This window comes from Daktulosphaira vitifoliae, unplaced genomic scaffold, assembly GCF_025091365.1.
Source record: "Daktulosphaira vitifoliae isolate Bord-2020 unplaced genomic scaffold, ASM2509136v1 Scaffold_5, whole genome shotgun sequence".
NCBI classification, from domain to species: domain Eukaryota; kingdom Metazoa; phylum Arthropoda; class Insecta; order Hemiptera; family Phylloxeridae; genus Daktulosphaira; species Daktulosphaira vitifoliae.
The window spans coordinates 5,003,313-5,014,503 of record NW_026099576.1 but is presented as its reverse complement, the minus strand read 5'-3'; the positions used below and the strand labels follow the sequence as shown (position 1 = coordinate 5,014,503).

Below are 11,191 nucleotides of genomic sequence, written 5' to 3'. Positions count from 1 at the left end.
TACTATCAAATGAAAAAAAAAAATTTGTCCCGACATCTTATCTTCTATGTGCAAATGGCTGTCGAAAATTTAAAAAAAAATGTAATGTTTGCGATAAAAATTACATTTTATCGGGATGTTTTTTGTACTTAAAACTGCCATAACTTTTTCAAAAATGAACAAATAAAAATAATATATTTTTGTATTGAAACCTTAGATATTTCCCTTTCATTTGATATAATTTTTTTTGAAAATCTAACACTTATTCTGCTCACTGGGAGGATTTAAAATAGTAACTTTTTTACAAAAAATAACTTTTTCAACTTAATTTTTGAAAATGTTCCGGAAATACTGCGTCCTTTAAACATATATAAAATTAAAGCTTATTTTATGTACTACAAAATGAAAAAAAAAAATTTGTCCCGACGATCTATCTTCTATACGCAAATGGCTACCATATTGAAAAATATACTATTTTTGTATGATAATTATGGGTTTTGTATTTTATTTTAATAGAAGTTGATGTTGCTTTTGCAATTATCCATCAATTTTTTAAAATTAAACACTATCTACAGATTTGCATCGAAGCGTTTCTTATGATAGTGATTTTAATCACTGTCAGATTAAATCTATACTGGACCCTACTATGCAATGTCTCCACTATGCTGCGACCCCACTGTGCTATTTTTTTATGATAAATACTATTTATATACTTTATTTTATAAATAAAACCATTTTCCTTTGTATATATTTATTCATTTATTACACTTATAAATTATTAAACTTGTAATCAGGACATATTTAAGGAAATAGGAGATATCTTGACCCAACTATGCCACGTCCCCACTGTGCCGTGACCTCATTATACTAGGTTTTTTTATAATAAAGTAAAATATGAAACTTCTTAGGTTCATGAATCAGAGATTGAAAATAGAAAAAAAAGTTTTCTTTTATTTTTAAAACAGTTTTAAAAAAACTGTTAAATTGTTAAAAGCACTGTTTCTCTAACTAACAATTTTTAATATATGTGAATACTAAGAAATAAAATAAATCTATAAATTATGTGTTTCTTGTGTTAAGTTAGCTTTTTAAAATTTATCCAAAATTAGCAGGATTTGCAATAAACACGTATAAAATATTTTTAATTTAGAAAAAATAATTTACTTTAATTTTTTTTACAACATATAGTACATATGTTGTAAAAAAAACAGAGCAGTACGTTCTAATTTTAAAACTATGGTTATAAATTCAAATTGTAATAATTTTTGCAAAAAAGTGTAAATGCGATTTAAAAAAACATATATCCATCAAAATATTTTCAAACGTTTTGTCAATGTTTGGTTATTATGCAACATCATTCTATTAACACTTGCCACTCTATTTCTCTTAAAAACCTAATTTTTTTTTTTACTTTTGTAAGTTATTGTTCCTATTTATCTGTAATAAAACGTTTTTTATGTTCATCTCTATGTATAATAGGAATGTTAATTTTATTTTTTTTAAATGTCATCATACATTTTTAACTAGCTTATAAAATAGAAAATGATATAATTATAAAAATGACTGGCCAATAACAACTTTTAAACCAGTAATTCCGAAGATATTCACAATTTTGCACCTTGGGTAAAGAGCGGCCAAGAAATGACTAATAAGAAAAATAACACCATCCTCGCTTCAGCTCCAGTCTATATTTTGAAATGCTAATAATTTCTAAAATATTAAGCAAACATTTGTTATTTTTCAGTCATTTTCTATTTTATAAGCTAGTTAAATATATAGTTAAGATAAATTAAGTTGACACTCCTTTAAGATATAAGTGATGGATATGTTATAAATTATTTTATAACAGATAAATGTAAAACACTTATGTAACTAACAAAAGCATAAAAAAAAGAAATTCACAAAAAAAATATTCATTTTTAGATAAATCAAGTGGCTAGTGTTAAATAATCACCTTGTATTTAGAAAATTTTCCACAAACATTTCAAAATTGTTTTAATTCAAGATGATCATCTTGCTCCAAATGTGAACTTGCTTTGATTTACCATATGCAATTATATTAAATTCTCCAATTAAAAATTTTGTGACTAACTTAATTTTATATAAATTAGAAAAAAAAATTTATTTCGCCACTTCTATTACTAGGAATGTATTTAGAAATTCAAAATGCATTATAAATTTTTTAATTGCTATACCTGTTAATGAAGCACGAAAATTATTTTAATTGACAAGCATCTGTGAAAACTTTTGTGACTATTTTTTACTTATTTTAAAATATTTATAAGCAAAAAAAGTTCACCAACATTTTTATATCAGCATAGAATATTCAACGAGGAGTACTCGGTCCCTGCGCTCTCCTAAATGCGTTATTGCTTATTTCTTATTCTGGACAGCAATTAATTTATCAGTTAAATATGTATTTTACTGAAACAATTCAATTTTAATTAATTTAAACAATACATATTGAGGTAGTCGCTAAAAAATGTTTATTCCGACTATACATGTGTAACCGCCTAATTATAACATATATATATATATATGTTATAATTTAATGGGCGTCCCCGTATTTAATTAATATTTTACAGGCACTTTTTTAAATTTATATATATATATTAGGCTGGTCCTTATTTTTCAACTTCATAAATTCAGAGTCATGGGCTCAAAATTTCGTTAGGTTCACTAAAAAAATGAAATGGGTAAAATTTGAGTACAATAAGTCAACCCCTTCACGTGCCCTAAAGGGCTTGAGAATGCCATGGGTTGTCAAAACATCCGCATTTCAAACTACATTATCTGGACCCGGATAGACTTTGGTAACTCTACCGATACTCCATCTTAATGGTGGTAGATTGTCCTGTTTAATGATCACCAGTTCATTTACTTAAATATTAACCATCCGCTCACGAGTCCAACCATTGCGCCGTTGTAAAGTAACCAAGTATTCAGTAGACCATCTTTTCCAGAAACTCTGACTTAATTGTTGTACCAATTTCCAGCGATTAGTTTAGTTGATTCTTGTGCCGGTAAAATCGGGGGCCAGAACATCCAATAGTGGTCTACTTTTTAAAAAATGTCCTGGATTGAGACATTGTACATCCGCGGGATCTTGGCACAGGGGTGTCAGTGGTCGAGAGTTAAGTATAGCCTTAATCCTTACTACTATAGTGTTGATTTCCTTGTAAGTTAACACAGAATTTCCCAGCGTACGGACTAATAAAGTTTTGGTAGATTTCATTGATGCCTCCCACAACCTTCGAAATTAGGAGCACCAGGAGGGTTAAAATGCCATTGACAAGGAAAGGCTATTTATATATATAGATTTATAAATAGGAGTAATATAAGATCTTTTCCAAATATTCGGGAAATATCCACTAGAAAGCGATAAATTAAATAAATAATGTAGTGGTTTGACTAAAACTGACTTACAAGCCTTTAAAAATGACGAAGGGATTCCATCAGGGCCAATACCTACATAAACACTTAATGAATCTAACATATCATAAATTTCATATTCTGAAATATGCAAAGAATTTAAATTAAGAATTCTCTCAACTAATGAACTATCATATAAATCAATTTTATTAGCATAATCTGTATAAACAGAAAATAAATATTTTGCAAATAATTCAGTTGTTTCATTGATATTTTTAGATACAACTGTATCAAGATAAACTGTATTAGGTATATTTGATCTATTAGTTCTCAAGGACTGGACATAATGCCAAAATGATTTAGGATTTACATTTACCCCATTTTCAATTTTTTGTATGTAATTTGCATTAATTTGACTATATAATAATTTGCATTTTTTCCGAAGTTCGGAAAAAGTTGAATAATCCTGTTGAAAATTTGTTATTTTTAATTTTTTGTAAGCTTCTTTTTTTAATTTAATTAATTTTCTAAGGGCTGGATTTGACCATATGATGTTACAATTTATGTTAGGATTGAATTTAAATTTAGGGACATAAATATGCAAAATAATTTCATACAACTTATCAATAGACGAGTTTAAATTTAAGTTATTGAAATGTTGTATAATATCTATTTTTGAGAGGTGTGCACCTATATTACTTAGTTTACATAAGTTAAAATTGTAAAATATAAGAGTTATTGTTTCACTAGGAGTATTAAAAGATATATTCAATGAGCAAATAAACTCTAAAGGGGGGTGATAGACGTCATATATCGGTGTTAAAGATGGACCTTTAGACATGTTCAATATATTAAAATCAGTAAAAATTAGATCTAATAAATTTTTATGAGAATTTCTAATATTATTACACTGTTTTAAATTAAGATAATTTATAAGAATATTAAAAAAAATATTAGCAGTAGTATTTAGCATAGGGTTATTGATTGACCACACACAACCAGGTAAATTAAAATCACCTATGATTATTATTTCCGAAATGAAGTAAGAAGAAATAGTATCTTCAACTAAGTTACAAAATGAAATGTAACTTTCTTCACTAGTATTAGGTGGAAAATATACACAACTTAATAAAACTTTTCTATTATTATAATTTAGTAAAACAAATATATAACATATATTATTAATATTTTCTGAATGTAAAAGAACACAATTAAATTTATTACTTATAGCTATTAAAACGCCACCCCCTCTTGTTTCACGACTTATATCACGATCAGATCTAAAAATGTTATAATTTTTTTATGGTTTATGGTGGAAACGGCTGATAAGAACCAATTAACTCCACCGCGCATTGTCGCCTAGCTCGAACAACATGACTGAAATTACAAAAAGCAACAGAACCAAAGTATTACCTCAGCATAAAAACACATCAAAATGTCTTTCATTTTTGGTACAGATTTTCATGGACATGTAAAAATTAACGATAATGTTAAAGTTTTTTAAGTTGCTTTAGGCAAGAGGCAAGTCCATTTTGAAGCTAAAATAATGGAAGGTAAAAGTGCAGTATTGTTTTTGCTGACAGAATAAGTTTTTCTTTTTGTAAAAATCATCACTAATTGAAAATGGCCGTCTAAAACGATAAAATATTGCTGAGTAGGAAAATGTGACACCCCCAGGTCCTTTTAAGATAGTTTTGGCAAGATTAATGTATTTTTTGTTTACTTATTTCAAAAAAATTGTTTATAAAGGACTAAGTCTGAGATCATAATAACAAACAAATAGGTCCATTGTTTTTTTTACTAGAAGACATACAAAAGAAAAGGATATGCGTTTGGGTAAAACAAAACAATAATATAATTTGATATGAAATTTAGGGTTTGATTAAGTTCTTCATAGGCACTAATTGTAAATACATTTACTGTAAACTATCTATTTTTCAACCATTTTTCAAAAATTCAGACATTGATTTTTACTGAAAATGGTGTACTTTAACAAGGATGTTATAATTTTTTTTTTAAATTAATTTAAAAAAACCCAAACGACATCTTGCTCACCAATGGTTGAGATACTATTATCATCTTAACAAAATCTTTTGTACATATCTTCTACTTCATTATTGTCATTAGTATAATAATTACTCTTTCATAATTATTATTATACATTGTTAATTTTGCTTTTATTGTTCGGAAGTTTTAATGTGGACATTAAACTATTTAATGTAAACTATCCAATGTACGTATTGTGTAAATAGCACAAATTATAAATATACTTAAAAGTCATCATTTTAATGAAAAAAAAAATATTTGTAATCCTAGTGTATATAGTACCTAAAAGATGATGGAGTTAAATAAAATAACACTAATAGTAACAAAACTATACATTATTTGTTATATTTTAATGTAAAGAAATTTTGTTTTTTATTTCTTTTGATATATTAAAAAAGTATTTTCGTCTTTTTGTTGCAATGAACATATCAATAGCTCTGTATTTGAAAAATAATTTAAAAATCCAAGTCAAAAATATAAAAAGATACGTTTAATTCATATTGGAGGATGTAGTATATTTTAAATAGAGAAAATGTTAATTTTATTAAACTTATATTTAATTAATTTGTTTTCTTTAAGAAATAAGAATATCCAATTATACGTTTATTTTAAAATTTAGTTTTTCTTTACTGTTATAAGTAAAATTTATTTGACATAACAGATTTATCAAATTATAATTTTATAAATCTTTAATTATATATATATATATATGTATTAAAAATAATTAATTATTTATTTTTTATATATGCTCATATTAGTTCTACTCGTCATCGAAAAATATTTAGCCATAAAATTATTTTTTTACAAATATGAATCTATTTTTACCAAAAATAAATTATGAGCTGTAAACATTTTTCACACATTTATCATTGTTGCAATTAATTGTGCTAAGCATATAATTATATCATATATAATTTAAATATAATCTTTTTTCTATGATGCTAAATTAATCATTATTAATTTTGCCACCTGTGTATTTTATATTCGATTACTCGTATAATTTTAATATAAAAATAAAATTCTATTACATATTTACAACTTTTTAAACTCAAGAACATATTTTAGACAATACCATTTTTGTTCATTACTGAAAAAATGTTACCTTTAAATTTTATTATAATTTTTCAACTTATATTTTCTTGCATTTTTTATATAGAAACGGAATCAAATTCAAGTAAGATAATAGATACTGTAAATAATATTTTAAATTGTCCTGGATGGCGTTATATTAAAGACATCACGTCGGTAACATATCTAAATGAAAATTTTGATCGAAGTCTAATATTTCCCCCTAATATTTACTGTTCGGTTAATACTAGAATACGAATATCGACTATCTTACTTGGTTGCACGTACGCAAATGATTTAAAATCAATTTTTTATTTATTATGTCAACTACGTCGGCATTGTGAATATTATAATAGTCTAGGAATCTATAATCAGTATGCAGTAAATTGTGCCTTAGAATTATGGAGTCTAATACCACATGTATTTTTCCTAGTAAAATTAATGCAAAGTGCAATGATTGCTTTGGATAAATTGCATACTTATCCTGTGTTATGCAGTGCACAGGACAATATTATTTTAAAGACCTTATTTGAAAGATTCAATTATGCTCATAATAATATGTCCAGCATTAACACATTTCATCTTATTGGTGTGTTTTTTAATCAAGTATAAATAAATCTTGACAATGATATAAGAAAATTTTGTACGTTATCAGAAAATATAACTTTATTATCGACAAATTTGGACCAAGAATACAGAGTGATTTTTTTATCATAACCCACTCAATTACTTGCAGAATAATAATAATTTAAACATTTTTTTTTTATTATTATCTTTAGTTACACACTATTCTTGAATTTTTAACTATGTAATACTTTTTAAGTTCATCCCTTATGCCTTGAAGGGGGATCAATTTTGTTTTTTTAAATGGTAACACATATTTTTAATTTAATAAAATGTTTGAGTTTTTAATTTAATAGTAAATGACATTTGAATTTTTAATATAACTTTATTAGCTTATTAGATATAAACATTTAAAGTTTCAAAATTTTGAGTTAATATACATGTATAATACACATGGGATTGTAAATACAGGTAGCTAATTGGATTTTTATGACATTGCTGTCTCAGTCACGGATTGTTTATTATCAATTATGATTATCAATAGATATACTTTCTGTTTTGTCAGTTAGTGTATTTATAAACTCATAACAATGTGCCTTACTACAATTGATAATAACAATGCTGTGTACCTGCTAATATCGATGTTATAAAAAACCAATTAGCTACCTATATTTGTAATCCCTTGTGTATTATACCTGTATATTAATTCAAAAATTTGAAACTTTAAATGATTATATCTAATAAACGAATTAAGTTATATTAAAAATTCAAATGCCATTTACTATTAAATTAAAAACTCAAACATTTTATTAAATTAAAAATATGTGTTACCATTTAAAAAAACAAAGTTGACCCCCCTCCAAGGCATAAGGGATGAACTTAAAAAGTATTACATAGTTAAAAATTCAAGAATAATGTGTAACTAAAGATAATGAAAAAAAAAATGTTTAAATTATTATTATTCTGCAAGTAATTGAGTGGGTTATGATAAAAAAATCACCTTGTATTGTTCGATCCATAGTTTGTTTTTTTTTTTTATTTGAATGTAGTATAGTGATAAGCGCGTTTATCCGGTGCGTACCGGTTTTTTCGTTTTTGTAATAAATAGTCGAACGATGTCTCGTCAACGAAAAGGACGGCACGACGTGCACGCCAAACATGTGTATATAAAGTAAAGTAATAAACTAAGTTAAAGGTTTAAGTTTATATCGTTTTTTATTAATTAGATAATTAAAAGTAATTTCGAACGGTTTTATACAGTCCACTTTAAAAACGTAACAAATATAAAAAAGAAAAATCTAAAGATATTAATTTACAGTTTTATAGTTATATAAGTAAAAATATAAGTGATAAAATCCATTCAATAATTTCAGAAAAGTACTATCAACTATGATTCAGCGACATTGGTATATTGTTAAATTTAAATTCAAAATTATTTATTAAAAAAGTATTTAACCTTAGCTTAAGATTTCTTTTTAAATATTTGAGAATGTAAAAGTATTTTACGGTCGCTTTTTGAGACACCTGAGAGTGGTTTATTCAGAAGTGTGTTATGAGGAATGTATGTGTGAGGATAGGGATCTAAGGTAGAATTTGGATGCTACTTCGTTGACTGTTTTCAGTAATAAGTTATTATGCAGTATGTTGTTTGGAACGCATACAGAAGTATATATAGATAGAATATAGAAGTTATAGGTCAAAGTGCAATAGATTGAAATGCTTTAATAATTTATGTGCTGAGAAGATTTAGCACACCATCAGACCTGAACTTCATAAGCCCAGACTGGTCGTATAAGTTATTGTAAAATAATATTTTGTTGTTTATTTTTATTTTGTATGTAAGTAGAGGTCAAATATAAGTATAAACTTATTGTTTATTAAAACCAAAAATTATACAATTTTTGGTAAAATTAGCATATTTAGAAGTTTTTTTTTTGTATAACAACAAATCATTTAAAGTTAAATCAAATTTAAGTTTTTTTTTATATACTTATTAAAAAAGAAAGACGTTATGAGTAATCGTCCACTTAAGTTGATAATTATAAAATTTTGGCGGATATGATAAATCACTAACTATTTGAATAATCCTTAATCAAATCAAATTGTTCAGTGGTAATATTTAACACATCTTTATTTCAATATACATTTTTAAAAATCCAATCATTCACCAAGGTTCTTTAGTGGTTAAAAATCATAACAATTTTTTCTAATATTAAGTTTTGATAATGTTCAAAAAAACTTACATTTAACCTAAAATAAAAATAATGCAATGTACTTTAAGATGAAAAAAGAAAACTATTCAAAATCTCAATTTATGGGAAGTTTCAGACATTGAAAAAAAAAACATATAATTTTTGGTAAAATTAGCGATTTTGTAATATTTTGCAAATATCATTCTATATATTTCAAATTAAAGTTTGTTAAATGCATTATATGATTACAAGAAAAAAAAATCCGGTGACTGCAAATAATAGGTCTCTAAAGTCAAATACCATACAATTTTTGGTAGATATGTTAAATATTTTTTAATGTTTCTAATATGCTTCTAAACATTTATGAAAGTGATTTTAATTATTGACAGATATCAATAAATACTAATCTAAAAAATACCATAATTCCATTTTACTGTCTTCCAACTGCACATTACTTTTTAATTATTTATTTGATTATAGATGCACGAAATGAACCGGAAACTAAGAGACCTATTGAAATTGATTTCTTTAAAAAAGAACTCAAAAAAAAAAGAGGTAAAGTATCTAATAAAAAATTTATTTTGCGATTCCAAATAAAAGAAACTATAAGTAAAAGAAATAAAGTATTTAAATATTTGTTTTTATAAATCACAATTTTAAAACTTGCTCATTGATATATAGAATAAAAATTTTGCGATGGTCAATCAATTTTAATATTTTTTACTATAAATGAAAGTACTAGAAATGGAGAATAATTCTGAAAGCGTAAATAAACCAATATCCACTAATTTTTCCAATCGAGTTATACTGACAAAATATGTTTTGATCAATCGTTTTTAACATTTTTAACTATTTTAGATAGGAGGAGTCGTTCCGAAAGTGTAGATTCTTCAAATTTTTCAGGACCTTCAAATGTTTTTGACCAAGGTATAACGATACAATACGTTTTGATTAAACAATTTTAATATTTTTTTACTAATTTAGAGAACGAGAATAATCCTAAACTTGAGGATAAACCAGGATTCATCGATTTTTTCAATCAAGGTACCTATATCGACAAAATATCGAATATAAATAAAAGTTCATTTGTTATTTTATGTTGTTCCAAGTTTTTAGCTTTGATGTGTAGCTGCGAAAATATTGGGATTGTGATGGCGTGTGCTTATTTTTATTACTGTTTATGAAAAGAATCAGCTTTCATTGAGCTAATTTTAATAAACAATACTCCAAAAGAATATTATTATTATATTAATATATTAATCTAATTGAACTTCAAAGTACCAAAAATTAAAAAAACCCTCAATTTTAGAAATTTAAAAAATCAAATTTAAGCTAACGCAAAAAAAACCATTAAAAATAATAAAATCTTCATTTTAAAACTATTATAACTTTTTTTTTAAGTCACCGAACTTAAAAAATTTTTAAAACAGTTAACTAGAAGTAATGAACTTTCTCATAATATGCTTTTTGTGAATATATTATGATATACCTATGTACAGAGAAGATTTAGAAGTATAAGTCAAGCGTAAAACATTTATTTTAACTCAATTTTTGACAATATTCTGGATGGCTTGATAATTTCTAACCTATCTAGTTAAAGATTTTAAAATTTACTATAATAGAAAAAAAATAATCCATGATTGATTGTTCTTTTATAAGAAATTAGCTATAAAAGTAAAAAAATCAATAGAATGCCGCGACTGTACTGTGTTAGTTTTTTTAAATTTCAGTTTTGTAATATGAAAATATTCACTTTAGAAAATTTGTTTGTTATACTAGAGTTAAAAAATGATTCCAAAAACAAAGAAATCAGTGAAGCCAAGCCTGTGGAAGAAGAAAAAAAAAATATACCATTTCATGTTTTCTTATAAGTAAATTTTCATGTTATAAAAAAAAACAAATTTTATATATTCAAACTATAAAATTGTAAAAATTCAGTACAAAATAAATAAAACATAATTCGTGTTTCA

The 11,191-nt window shown here is 25.0% G+C and overlaps 1 protein-coding gene across 1 annotated transcript; it reads left to right on the top strand.

Annotated features, from left to right (window-relative positions):
• Positions 1–6,408: 6,408 nt before the first annotated feature.
• On the top strand, positions 6,409–11,191 carry LOC126908483 (uncharacterized). Its single transcript, XM_050690619.1, has 5 exons — positions 6,409–6,571; positions 9,702–9,776; positions 10,080–10,148; positions 10,206–10,265; positions 11,001–11,191. The coding sequence occupies exons 1-5, from the start codon at positions 6,493–6,495 to the stop codon at positions 11,090–11,092; spliced, it is 375 nt and encodes a 124-aa protein (XP_050546576.1). The 5' UTR covers positions 6,409–6,492; the 3' UTR covers positions 11,093–11,191.